Raw genomic sequence first — 14,827 nt, 5'->3', positions numbered from 1 at the left:
CCAGTGCCTCCCCAGTGTCTGCCATGGTGCCTCCCCAGTGTCTGCCCAGTGGCTCCCCAGTACCTCCCCAGTGTCCCCCTGAGTGCCTCCCCAGTGTCTCCCCAGTGCCTCCCCAATGGCTGCAGTTTCTCCCCAGTGCCTTCCCAGTGCCTCCCCAGTGTCCCCTCAGTGCTTCCCCAGTGCCTCCCCAGTGTCCCCCTGAGTGCCTCCCCAGTGTCCCCCAGTGCCTCCCCAGTGTCCCCCTGAGTGACTCCCGAGTGCCTCCCCAGTGCCTCCCCAGTGTCCCCCTGAGTGCCTCCCCAGTGTCTCCCCAGTGCCTCCCCAGTGCCTCCCCAGTGTCCCCTCAGTGCCTTCCCAGTGCCTTCCCAGTGTCCCCCTGAGTGCCTCCCCAGTGCCCAGCCGAGTGCCTCCCCAGTGTCCCCCTGAGTGCCTCCCCAGTGTCCCCCTGAGTGCCTCCCCATGCTCCCCAGTGTCTCCCCAGTGCCTCCCCAGTGTCCCCTCAGTGCCTTCCAAGTGCCTCCCCAGTGTTCCCTCAGTGCCTTCCCAGTGTCCCCTCAGTGCCTTCCCAGTGCCTCCCCAGTGTCCCCTCAGTGCCTCCCCAGTGCCTCCCCAGTGTTCCCCTGAGTGCCTCCCCAGTGTCCCCCTGAGTGCCTCCCGAGTGCCTCCCGAGTGCCTCCCCAGTGTCCCCCTGAGTGCCTCCCCAGTGCCTCCCCAGTGTCCCCCTGAGTGCCTCCCGAGTGCCTCCCGAGTGCCTCCCCAGTGTCTCCCCAGTGCCTCCCCAGTGTCCCCCAGTGTCCCCCAGTGTCCCCCCAGTGTCTCCAATAGCAATACAAGAGCAATAATACAAATCAATCTTAATTTATTAATCTTATTAATTAATTATTTAATCAAATTAATTAATTAATCAAAATGTTCGACGCAAGAAGGCCCCCCTGCGGCCTGCGCCCAGCACCATGCCAAAGCTTTTTCCTGCAGGAAACACTGCTTGTGGTTGTAAATATATTGTTATCTGTGTTGCGAGGATGAGGGGGTACCTGGAAAAATATCTACCCCAAAAGGGGTACCTGGTCCAAAAAAGTTTGGGAACCCCTGATCTACAGTATCTCCTACAGTATGTCCATTACTGGAATAAACCTGGGATTTGCATGTCATGGCTGCTTCATTTCATAGTGTTACAGATTTCCATGTAGCCGCTTTCAGGAGCTCCAGAACATGACCTCTCAGATGACAAGAGCCATCGACATATTCAATTCCAGCTAAGACACACAAATCTCATGACCTTGACGAGCTATCTGATTATAATGGTGGGGTAGATGAATGAACACTACTACAGTTGTGTGTGTGTTTGTGTGTGTGTGTGTGTGTGTGTGTGTGTGTGTGTGAGAGAGACAGAGAGAGAGAAAGAGAGAGAGTGTGTGTGTGTGTGTGTGTGTGTGTGTGTGTGTGTGTGTGTGTGTGTGTGTGTGAGAGAGAGAGAGAGAGAGAAAGAGAGAGAGAGTGTGTGTGTGTGTGTGTGTGTGTAAGAGAGAGAGAGAGAGAGAGTGTGTGTGTGTGTGTGTGTGTGTGTGTGTGTGTGTGTGTGTGTGTGTGTGTGTGTGTGTACATGTGTGCGTTCTTCAACTCTTTGAATACTGATGCTATGCCTTTGCTTGTCTGTGTGTGTGTGTGTGTGTGTGTGTGTGTGTGTGTGTGTGTGTGTGTGTGTGTGTGTGTATGCGCGTGCGTGCGTGTGTGTGCACGCGTGTGTATGTGTGTGTGTGTGTGTGTGTGTTTGTGCATGTGCGTGCGTGCTTGCGCGTCTGTCTGCATGTGACTGTGCGTTGTCCTGGTTTCAACCCTGCCGTGCCTGCACTCCCACATTATCATACAGAACAGACTGAGTGCGTGTGCTGGGTAGTAAAACTCTCCTCTGCTCTCTGACAGTCTCCTCTCCTTTCCTCTCCTCTCCTTTCCTCTCCTCTCCCCTCCCCTCCACTCCCCTCCTCTGCTCTGCTCTGCTCCCCTCTCTCTCCTCTCCCGCTGAGCTGCCCCAATGTAATCTGTAGACTGCACACGTACAAGGCCTACCTGAGACTACGGGAGACTCTCCATGTTTGTGCATGCATTGGTCTATGTAACTCTGAGAGTGCACACATTTGCACGCACACATTTGCACACACGCACGCAGTCGCACACACGCACATATGCAGGTCTAAATGCAAGGCAGAAGGTGAAGGTAGGGCGCAAGGAGCACTTTTAAGAGCCTGAGTAACCGCTTACGTATGCGTATGAGTCCAGAAAAAAGAAAAAAAACCCAATTCAATTAAATGTGTGTACATGCAAAGTGCATGCAACGAAATGCATGCTGCAACGTCTGTGCACACAACACAACCAATGCCTGTGCGGCAAGCGGATCGTGTCCGCCAGACAATCCCTGTACATCTGCATTCCCACTGTGTACAGCTGACAGCAATCACCTGAACTTGAATGAACCAGCCTTATGTAACTTTCCCTGCGATGGCCTTGGCTAGTACCCCCCCCCCCACACACACACACACACACACACACACACTGGGCCACGTACATTCAGAGAGCAGTGGATTTACAAGCCTTTTCAAAACATATCCCAGAGTCTTCTGCATTCTACCAGAATACTGACATTTAGAACTTAAGTGCCTGTGTGAGTGCTCTAGTCTAGTCGACGAGAGGCCTGCTGCACTGAGCTCACTTGAGGGGCTGTATAGTAGTCGATTGTGAATCGATTTCCATGTGCCGCCTATAATTCACATCATGCCACACCGCTTCCCCCCACTGCTTAAATCAACTTGTACGATCTAGAAGCTTGATTTGCTGCTTTGCATACAAACTGTATTTGAAGAGAGATTTGATGATGCACAGGACAGAGATGATGTAAATATGTATTTTTCTCTAGAGTTGTGCCACTTTACTTTCTTATTTTCATGCACACAACGAAAAGTAGCACTGAGAGGGAATATAGAGGATAGATTGGTCGTTATCTTAAAGTAACCTAATTAAAGTTGTTATTTGTATTGCAATAAAGTAAAGTAGTGTCAATTACTGGTAACCACTTATGCCATATGTGGTTCATCATAGGACAAATAGTCTAAATAGCAGATCTACAAACTCACAAAACAATGCCATGTGATGCGTTGTGAATTTGTGGATCAGCTAATTATGCATTTTCTTGCTTTTTTTTTTAGGGGGGACAATATATTTTGAAAAACATTCTATCGACAATCGACATGCCTCTTGCATATCCTAAGCGAAAGGTACAAACCTTTGTGAATTGGTTAAAAGAATCTAAGAAGTTTTGAAATGGTGGAGAAATGCCTGAATATGTGCCCCAAAAAAACCCAACCCTGCAAGAGTTCAAGTACGATCCTTTAATGACGTTATACAAATGCAACCCCCCCGCCCCCACACACACACACACACACACACACACACACACACACTCTCTAAATGTAGAGGTATAATTACAAGATGGCAACAGCATGACACCCAAGTGCAATGGTGATGCCAGCAGGAAAAGGCAGACAGAACGGCCTCAATATCCCCCTATCCTCTCTCCGAGTGAATGGCAAACAAATTGATTGAGTCCTACAATCATGTAAGGAGCTCTGCCAATACAACCTGGCTTGTATCGCAACCTTTTTGTCTGAGCTGTTGGCACACACTTTCACTCCGGGAACGTCGGTGTGTTGAAGATTATAGACGGGGAACAAACACAGCTTTAGTGAAAAGGAAATGAGAAGGGAGGAAATGAGAAGCGGAGGAGATGAGAAGAGAGTGTTAGAGGGAAAGAAAGAGACAAGAGATGCAGAAAGAGAAGGTGAGTGAGACAGACAGAAAGAGATAGAGATGGGGAGGGGAGGTGGGGAACTGATGAGGATACAGAGTGGGGAAGGGGAAACGGAGAGAAATAATGAGAGAAAAAGAGAAAAACTATACCCTCCTCAGTGAGAATATCTCAAATAGATGAAATGGCTGATAGTTTGCAGACAGCCTCTTCAGTGTGTCAGTGGAAGGACTGCATCTATTCCCTTCTTCACTAATAAGGTAGAGAATTCCCCAGACACCACCCAAGGGATCTATTCATCTGTCTCCAATAACAGAGCCACCTTTCCGCTCATATTGCCTGGGATTTGCATGGCAACATTTGCATATGGATTTAATAATGTCATCTGAATGAGGGGAGCGGGCATCTGTCAGTCAATGCTGGCTGCTTGAAAGGTTTCACTGCTTTTCTAGGTAACAGACGCATCACATTTCGTCATTAGCATTAGCTAAATTCCATATCTCTGTCTGTATGTCTGTCTGTCTGTCTGTCTGTCTGTCTGTGCGTGTGAGAGAATTTGTCTGTCACACACACACACACACACACACACACACACACACACACACTCACACACACACACACACACTCTTCCTCTCTTACCTTCCAGCCGCTGCCCGCCTCCCGGTAGTAGGGGAAGTTGTCACAGATCCACTGGTAGATCTCGCTGAGGGTCATGCGCTTGCGTGGCGAGCCGTTGATGGCGAAGGTGATGAGGCTGGCGTAGCTGTACGGCGGCTTGCCGTCACGGTGCTGCGCCGCTTCCTCCTGGTCCAGCGTGGTGCCAGGCTCCAGCTGGGCGGCCTTCTTGCCCGACCCGCCGTGCCCCACTTGGTGGTGCCCGACGTGGTGGCTGTGTCCTCCAAGATGGTGGCTGCTGTGATGGTGGTGATGGTGGTGGCCGTGGTGGAGATACCCCGCGTCTCCACCCTTCTGAATGGCCGCCCGCATGCTGAGCTGGGGGAGCCAGTCCATGGAGGTCAGACTGCTCTCCAGCTCAGAGGTCATGGTGGCTGGGTGTTGGGAGAGGGGGAGGTTCTAGGGGCGAAGGTTCACAGAGGGAGGTCTCAGACCAGTGACGTTTTGCTGTGAAGAAAGATCTCCTTTCACTCACTGGTTGGCTGACGACGCACAGCACAGAGAGAGAGAGAGAGAGAGAGAGAGAGGGGACGTTTTGTTTACAACTCAGCTAGTCAGCGCAGCAGCACACACAGCTTGTGGAGGATAAAGGCAGACATAGATTAGTTGACTTGCATACTGGTTTATTATATCTCTGCTGTCAGGGAGAAACAACCTAACTCCAAGATATTCCTTTTTCAGGAAATTAAAAATAATACATTTTTGAGAGGAGAAAGGTGGTGGAGTCAGCTGTTTTAGCAGACAGTTTGAGAGTCCAATTTTGTACTTTTCATTGTCCAATATTTTTTTAAACCAACACACAGACATAAATGGTTCAATAGCATTCATTTAATCATAAAGAATAGAATATCATAAACCTCAAGATATTATATATTACTAGGACGGCGCCGGCCCGGTTGGGTTTCTACTGTCTCTCTCTCTATGGCCCACCCCCCACAGAGATCTCGTGGCTTATATTATGATGAGGATATTATATGATGTATACAGTGTACAGTAGGTTTAGCTTTAGACATTTGAGTTTTGAATATTTGAAAGCTGAACCTTTTTACCTTTTATTACGTAATATGACTCTGGAAATGGCACCTGTATGTAATCGCACAAATAACCAATATATGAGACAGGCCTTGTTATGAAGATTAGCTTTAATGTGTCAGTTTGTTGATGACACGGAGCCGTTGGTGAAGTCTCTTACCATTTCCATTGCATTCCATCTTTCTCCTGGCCCAAGCATCCGTGGAACTCGCTGAGGTGAAAGGTGGAATCCTTGTCTGGTGCATGTTAGCACGTCTCCCGTTTAGGAATCGGTGAGTGCCGACACTGAAATCACACAAACACACACAGCCGTGCAAGACGGTGAGAGCTCGTCTCTTTGCCAGGAAGCCTTCATAAGATATTAATATTGCCCAGCCGCTCGGCTGGCCTCGGCATCCGTCCAACCCAGTTAAAAGTCTTCACTTTCTCCCTCTCTCTCACTCTGCGTCCAGTTCTGTCTGTACGGATCCCCACTCCCCGACACTCTCCTTCTCTCCAAAGTGGAAATGGCAATTGAATCTGCAGAGTGACTAAAAGCTGGAGAATTGTTTTCACAAGTGCCTGCCAAATGGGGTGTGTGTGTGTGTGTGTGTGTGTGTGTGTGTGTGTGTGTGTGTGTGTGTGTGTGTGTGTGTGTGTGTGTGTGTGTGTGTGTGTGTGTGTGTGTGACTGACTGTGTGTGTGTGTGTGTGTGTGTGTGTGTGTGTGGGCAGTTCGGGAGAAATTCCAACACTCCAGCGGAGGCTGAAAGGAGGCTCACACACCCCTTCTCTTCTCACTGTATCACCGCCCACCACCTCTGCCAGCCCAACCTGCTCATGTTATCTGAGCATCGGGGTGCCTCACTCTCCTGTCAATTCGATGCTCCCCCTCCCTCCCCCCCCACTCCCAGTCCTGGACTGAGACAGATGCACACAATGGAAGCACTCAAGGAAGCCTCAACATTTTAATTTATTGGCTATTTTGGGAGTGAATCTGAGATCAGAATGCACCCTGTGTGAGTGGGGTTTGGTTGGGGCTTCAGGCAGAAAATACTTTAAGGATGACTCAGGGAAAAAGAAAGGAGATTTTTAATATATGAAAGAAAATTGGTTTGCCAATCGCTCTGTGCTTCCATCGGGGCTCAAGAATTACGACCCAGAAAGTCAGAACGCTGACTCATCATCAGAGTCAAGATGTCACATTCAGACTGTTCTGATTATGCTGTTCTTGACTATAAAGATGTGAGACGCCTTTGGAAGCAAACTGTTTTTCATTTGGGGGACAGAGGCAGATCTTACAGTACCTTACTTTAACCTAAAAAACAAACAAAAAAACAGCAAAGATTTAACCACATAGCTTCATGAGTTCATCCAAAGGATACAGGAATCTAAACCTTCATCTCATCCCATACAAGCCTCCAATGTCCTTGAACAACAAAGAACCTACAGGCCCACGCATTTTCCATTCAGGTTCACTGTAGTATATCATCTAGCCGGAAGAACTTCAATGAGCGTGCCTACCAGTAGTAACAACACAAACCCTTCTGTCTAGTTTTGCAACTATCCCCCTGGAGAGCCCAATACACCAGGAGGAAGGGAATGAAGAACCCAGGAAAATACACTGCGCCTGCAAAATCCTTGCTTAATTAAAAGTAGGAAAAGGAAAACAAATGTTTAGTACACACTCATAAAATTAAACAAAGCCAAGGTTTGGGGTCAGAGGAGAGGAGAGGAGAGGAGAGGAGAGGAGAGGAGAGGACCGACAAGACCTTCTGCACAGCGCCATCCCTGTAGTGTCTACTATCCCATCCTCCACCCCCACCCAAATCCTGGGAAGCCATCTTAATTAGTGCACAATTTCTTTGCTGAGGGGAATGAAGCCATACTGGTGTTAGTGTGTGTGTGTGTGTGTGTGTGTGTGTGTGTGTGTGTGTGTGTGTGTGTGTGGGGGGGGAAGGGGGGGGGGGGACCCTACAACAAGTACTTATTCTCCCCTCATTAAAAAGGAGGCTCAAGCTGAAAATCAGACTGCCACAAGCCCCAACCTGCTGTGCAGCCTCGGCTGTTGTTTGTCGGGAGGTTTGGAAGCGTGGGCCGGCTGCACGGCTGCATGGCGGGGTGCTGGCCTGGCGAGGAACATTTGGCATTATGGGTAATAAAGGGAGACAGAAAGGGGGGCGTGACTTGGCTTCTGGGGATATGACGGGGTCCCTGCTGTGGCGGGCATGCAGGCAAGCAAACCCACTACCTAAAAAGGTCCAGAGATTCTCAACCTTTTTTCATTTCAATGACCCCTGGACTCACCTGAAGCAAATTGCAAATTACATACATATTTCACAAAACAAATTCACACCCAAATTAGATTTAGTCATTCACAAAGATAGACCATTAGTAAGATTACAAAAAAAAAAAAAAAACACAGCCCACGCTGACATTACACAGATGTTACTTAATATTAGTGTGGATTCCTTTTTAGTTCTTATAGGGCACAACTGCACTGCGACACTGCCCATAAGAGCTTCTTAATGAAATCAATAATTTTGAAGTTATAACCTGCCTGTCTTGATCTGATGGTGTGGTGAGGACTCAAAGGCAGGACAGCAAGGCAGGCAGAGTTGAAAACCCAATATTGGGTGATTTAATACATGTATTAACAGTGAAAACAGTCACAATCACAAACACTAAACATGATGTGACACAAGCAATGACTCGACAAGGACTGACTGGGGAACACATGAGATACAGCAGGGAAAGACAACCATGAAAGCTAGAACAGACAACAATACATAAAAATACAAGGCCTAGACTCTACCACAAAAGACACAAAAGTCGGTGACTGTGACACTTCCCCCATAAGAACCTTTTCTGACATCTCATAGTAGCATAAGAGCTAAATTATTGATAGTTAGTGGTCCTATAATGGAATAAAAAAAGATGATGCAATCTTGCATTTTATGAATTTACGTGTAGGCCTATATCACCTCCTCTATTGTACTTGAAAAATCACACCTGTGTGAACCGACTCCCTCTCTCCCCCCCTCCTCTCCGCTCGGCCTTTCCTTCTTTAGCGAACCTAGACCGGGTTGCACAACAGCGGTCCCGTACACCTCCCATTATACAGGCAAACTAAAAGCTGAATAACTCCTAATCTACGGAGCTCTCCGTGGTTTGGTCAATTAGCGCGATGTTCGGAGGTCTTTGCTGATTATCCGGTGGTCTAGATGGAAACATTGGTGCTTTCTAGAGCAAGGATGGCTATATTTTAGCTCGCTAGCATTGACGCTATTTATTTAGCACAACATGTGATCTGTTTCTGTGCTGCTTGCGCAGCCTCTCCAATTTCACGCATGCGCACACCACTCGTGCTCACACAGGTACACAGGTAAACAGGTACACAGGTACACGGACATTGCTGGATGTAGCACCACTCAAAAATACAATACAGCTTGGTGCAACCACTCCTACATCCAGCTTGCAATGTCCGTGTACCTGTGTACCTGTGTACCTGTAACTATGAGCACGAGTATGTGACTTATTTATACCAGTAGGGGGCGCCAGAAACAGAGAGAGGGTAGGTGCTGTGTCTCTAATGAGAGAGAGAGAGAGAGAGAGAGAGAGAGAGAGAGAGAGAGAGAGAGAGAGAGAGAGAGAGGGGGGGGGGGGTGAATTGCACCACTCAGTTCACATGTGTGTGATTTTCTTTTACAAAAGATGGTTATCATTTGGGAGGTCAAATTAAATAATGGACATAATGGGTCGCCTGTTGGAAAGGAAGCCATTTCAAATGTCGGCATTTTGATCTATTCAAGAAGACAACAAACTATGGTCTCAAGACAAGTGATCCAATTTACCATGATGAAAGAAAGTGTATCCTTATAAATACATAACCAGCGACACTTAATAACCTTGAGAGAACAATTTCAACATGATACAAAACAGGTCATTGACAGTTAATCTCCTCGTAGCAGGGCTTTTTTGTAATGGAGTGCATGAGTGCCCATGTAACAATTATAGAAAACAATCACAGCAAACACAAAGTCTAAATATGTCCGGTATGTCTGTCTGTTTTTATCACTAACTAGGAATACATCTCAAAAGTAGTAGGCTAAATAAAAAGAACAGATTACAAATTACAAATTAGTTGATCATACCCATTACCCAGTCAAATCCAGAGTGTAAAATGTTACTCTAAACTCTAAAGTGTAAAAGTTCAGGGTTGTATGTACAATTCTGGGCACAGCCTGCCAACTAGATACAGAGTAAAATAAATAGTACCATCTTATAATAAATTTGTATTAAAGAGTACCAATCTGACAAAGTTAAGGCATAACATTGGCGACGTGCTCCTTTAATATCGTTTTTACAACTAAAATCTGGTCTTCAGAGTCAGACAATGTTCAGAGACATGCACCCACGATATCTAAAGATTGACAGAGGGCGCGCAAATCGGACGGGCTGCGACCACACATGTGGAATGCCAAACGGAGCCACACTATACTAAATGTTTTCATATGCATCGATCAATGAGGGCGTATGCAATCATGTTAGTGACACAAAACAAGAACTCCCACGTAACCCAACTACTGTGAATGAGGAAGTGGCCGTGGGGCGCATACGTTGGTCTGACGTACTAACAGTCCGACATGGGACAGTCCGACATGCGTGGCTGGTTAAGACACATGCGTGGCCGGTTAAGACTCACCAGTGGCTTCCGTGTGCGGTTAGGGTTTGGGGTAGGGCAGATTAGGGGTAGGGTGTCACAGTCAGACTATTGTGTGTCAGACTGTTAGTATGTCGGACCAAAGGTATGCACCCAGTGGCCCTTGTGTTTCTGTACTGTGGATAGTCACTGAATTACCCAAAGTTTGGGGGATAAAATGTTTACATATTCTGGAGGATCAAATGTATACATATTCATAGGAATACTAAATGAGGTCAAAGATAGAGCAAAAAAGCAACATTAAGCTCCATTAGGGATGTTTTGAGGGGGAGGAAAATACTTGCATTTATCGAACAGGGTTGTTATTTTATGAGGATTTAAACCACACCAGACAGGGACTTTAAAATCCATTAAAAGGAAAAATTGTGAAATGTCAAAGGCAATGAATTAAAGAGGATGAAACTTTTGTGATTTTAAACTTAAAGTTATTAGTGTCTATTAGTTGCAGAGCTACCAACCTGCACACATTTTGTGTACCAACCACGCAATTCTAGGCGTATAGACACCTAGAATTGCGTGGTTGTTACACAAAATGTGTGCAGGTTGGTAGCGCTGTAGTTGGCACATCCAGAAGGGATGACAAGCATTAGCCAAAATGAAGAGAAAAAAAACTAAAACTAAAATGAAAAATATTTGAAAAGCAAGGATTTGGGCATTTTCGTGTCAATACTTTCCTCCCTGGCATTGAGGACGCAGCTTCTTTCACAACTTGGGCACATTGTCCCTTTAACCCATTCTGACCGGGCACCCATTTTGGTGTTGGCATCATGTTATGTTTTAGCTATTGAAAAATAGCAGATCTACAAGCTCATATCGCGCCACCGAGTGGCGCGATACGAGCTTGTAGGTCTGCTATTTTTGAAAAAAATCGAAGAACGACTGACATTTTTAGAATCTGATCTCAGGTCAGAATGGGTTCGTCAGACCAGCGTGTGTCCAGTGGAAACCTCGTATGAATCTGATCTCAGGTCAGAATGGGTTAAAGGAGTTGGGAGGGGGGAGGGTGTTGTGTGTGATTGAATGTATTCACCCATTAGACTTTGTAGCTGTGATGCACTCACCCATCTGAATGCATCGCTAACAGCTAACAGCCCCCCGCTGCTAGCAGGCTTTTAGGCTGAGAGAGGCTTTACAGTTCTGCATTTTAATAGAGAACTTTGAATGGAGAGGAGGAGTGGGTGGAAATGGGTGGTTGAGAGGTTGGGAGTTTGTGTAGAAGGAGCGGGGAGAACCAAAAGAAAGCGACATCAAAATATTTTCAGAGGAAAAATGAAAGTAATGACAAAATGCAAAGAACAAAGTAATTTTCTGATCTAATTCACACCAATAAACAGTCGTAGATTTGAATTTAACACGGTTGATGTCTCTTAATTTCGTGGTTATTTTGCGCCATCCCTTAACCCTTATCCCTAAACTAATTTGCCATTTTTTACTATTTAAAAAAACCTTAAAATAGTTCAAATAGCCGATCTACAAGCTCACAATGTATCGTCTAGTTGAACTATTTTAAAATGTTTTTAAAAATAGTAAAACATGGCAAATACGTTTAGAGATAAGGGATGAGGGTGGCGCAAGATGGAGCCCTAAATTCCCATTGACAATGAATTGAAAACCCACCTTTTCAGACTCCATCATGGCCCATAGCACTTACCCTAACCCCTTAGATAGAATTTCTGTTGGCTTAGATAGCATTTGACTTAGACTTATAGCATGTTATGTAGACAGCACTATAATTGTATTGTATATAGTCATAGCACGCCATAGTACATATGTATAGCATAGTAGTGAATATGTATAGTTTATTATGTATAGTGTATGTATAGTTTCATCATATAGATATTCCACTGTTACCTTCTTAGCTTACGCATGTTTCATGATAAATGCTTTTATGTGATGTATTCCCATGCTTTTGTTCTTGCCTAAATGTAAGTCGCTCTGGATTAAGAGCGTCTGCTAAATGCCTAAATTGTAAATTGTAAATTGTAAATTGTAAATTGTAATGAATGGAGAATTTACGTCATATGTGTCTGAGCAAATGTTATGTCATGATGATGTACGATGATAAGAGCGCCCCTCACTTCACACGGGTGTGATTTTTACTGACAGGATTAAAGGCATCATATCTGTGCTCTCTGTGCTGATATCATTCACTGATTTACCATCCTTGCCCTTACAGTATGACTTTAAAGCCCTAACCGCACCAAAGGGTCGCCATGCAACTCCTTGGGTCCAAACGGTTGCAAGGAGTTGCATGGTGAGTGACCCTTTGGTGTGGTTTGGGCCATTGAATTACATGCGTTGAATCACTTGGGACAACGTGGGACGACGTTCTTCAGACATATCATAAAACCGTCTCGACCCTTTGGTGTGGTTAGGGCTTTTTTCTGTGTGTTTCCCTTATGTTAGGGATGGGGAGACTGGGCTGAATTTAGATGGGCCACTGGATGTGTGTGTGTGTGTGTGTGTTGGGGGGGGGTTAAGGTAGCTCCTAGCCTCGTTACCAGGCTTTCATTTTTGTTGGTGCAAAAATTGAAAGCCTGGAGGAACGCATTGGCCGCTCTGGTCTAAAAGTGGGAGTCAACCCTTCCGGGTGGGCGTCACTCCAAATGATGTGACGTAGCGCTGCACTAGGGGGGAGAGGAGGGGCCGGGGGTGACGGACAGATCGATGAGATCCAATAAGGGCGTGCGCAAATCTGAGCCGCGACCCGCCCCTCTAGACCAGAAACCTAACACGTAAGCTCAGCTAGGTAGCTCCAAACCACCGCACCGACGGTAGGCCGCGGAAGCAGTTGGAAAGCATCTGAAAGAGTCGCCTGCCGACAAGCTCAATTGCCGTCGATATCACCGTGCCGGCTGGTTGGAACCCTTTGATGAAGAACCGAGCATGTTTGGTCAGTTGCCGACCTTGGGAGACGTCAATATCCGTGTGGTAGCTGATGAGGGGATAACTACTCCACTGTAGAGTGGACATCTATCTCTCCCTCTCTGTCTCACTCTCTCTCTGTCTCTCACTCTCACTCTCTCTCTCTCTCTGTCTCTCTCTCTCTATCTATTACAATTGGCGAAATGTTTGTGTCAACGTTGTGATTGGCTGAATCTCGGGGCGAAATGTTTGTGGCAATCAGCGCTGTGATTGGCTGAACTGGGCGAAATGTTTGTGACAATCATCGTTGTGATTGGCTGGATTCTGGGCGAAATGTTTGTGGCAATCATCGCTGTGATTGGCTGAATTCCGGGCAAAATGTTTGTGGCAATCAACGCTTGTGATTGGCTGAATTCTGGGCCCGTGTATATCAGCGCTGTGATTGGCTACAGATTCCGTTACTTCGTGTAACTTTGTGTGTTATGACCAGTGTTGTGACTAACGCCCTTACATCGCGTTACATTACATAACGTAACTACTATTTGCAGTAACTTGTAACCTAACGCTTTACATTTCCCCATTCCATAACGGCCTTATAGTTATTGTGCGAGCGTTACCCGCGTTATGGCGTTATGTCAACTTATGTGATCAGTGAAAAGTCTCGCAGCTCCGTGAGTCTATCATACAGGCGTCTCTGGCTGTTGACTGCAGTGCAGAGAGAGAGAGCGCTCTCTGTGTTGACAGTTTCGTTTGTGCAGTCATACTAGCCTCTGAGGCCACATGGCTTGATACACCCTAACTTGATAAAAGCACGTGGCAGAAGAGGTCATTGATTGGCTAACGTAGGGCCAGATTTCAGGGTAAGCCAATCAGAGACAGTCTACAGGGTGGGCAGGCTTACTGGCTGTCGTAAACAGAAACACATTTAGTCACAGACACACAAACCCTTGTAACGCATACATAGAAACTACACAGACAGAAATCGCGGGTTGAACGAAAATCATAATACAGTACCACACGCTAAAATGGCAAATGCGGATCATGACAGCGAGATCGGTTGCTTTGGGGGTTGGAAATATCGATTTTAAATCGCCACAGTAGCATGTCACCAAGAGGCAACTTGACAAAATGATTGCTAGGTAGCCTATGTTGTTAAGGAAATGCTTCCCCTATCAACGCCGGTGGAGTCTGTTCCTTGGTCAGCAAAATACCAGTGAAAGCAGGGCCAATGTGCAGAAATACATTTTCCAAATACCTGAACAGTGAATATTCTAAAATGGAAGATGAGCTAAAAAATACATTTGATGAAATAGAATATCTCTATAAAGATGCCTGTCAAAATTCCTGAACATGTTTTATTGTTCCACTACATTTCATAATGTTAAGAGGGAGTTGTCTTTTCTCTTACTGTGCGACAGAACAAAAAACCTTATTTTAAATTGTTTTTTATATTATTATTATTTTAAGTAAAGTAAAGTAAAGTAGTTACTTTCATAATTTAATGTAAAGTAAAGTAACAAATTACTTTTTTAGATAAGTAACGATAACTATAATTCCTTACTTTTTAAAAGTAACTTCCCCAACACCGGTTATGACATGAGACAACAACACGCCACGGATATTTCATTGTATGTACCTGAGGGGTTTGTCTTTGACGAATAATATGATATAATAATATAATAATAATAATAATATATAGCCGATATTGTAGCCTACTCGATGTGCAGGCCTAGGCCTCTAGTTTCCTTACAATGA

At 45.7% G+C, this 14,827-nt stretch overlaps 1 protein-coding gene across 2 annotated transcripts in view; it reads right to left on the bottom strand.

Annotated features, from left to right (window-relative positions):
- LOC310861749 (forkhead box protein J3-like) overlaps window positions 1–14,827 on the bottom strand; it is an 82,099-nt gene that overhangs the window by 57,597 nt on the left and 9,675 nt on the right. For both annotated transcript variants that reach the window (XM_083769355.1, XM_083769356.1), the window contains 2 exons: window positions 5,667–5,791; window positions 4,439–4,956 (listed from right to left, as the gene is read on the bottom strand). In XM_083769355.1, the coding sequence (XP_083625481.1) occupies window positions 4,439–4,843 (405 nt within the window). In that variant the 5' untranslated portion in view covers window positions 4,844–4,956; window positions 5,667–5,791. The remainder of the gene's footprint in view (window positions 1–4,438; window positions 4,957–5,666; window positions 5,792–14,827) is intronic.

The sequence above is a fragment of the Protomyctophum parallelum genome, assembly GCF_964188405.1.
Source record: "Protomyctophum parallelum genome assembly, chromosome: 7".
NCBI lineage: Eukaryota > Metazoa > Chordata > Actinopteri > Myctophiformes > Myctophidae > Protomyctophum > Protomyctophum parallelum.
Note: the sequence above shows the minus strand (reverse complement) of the source record. Positions and strands in the feature narration are given on the sequence as shown.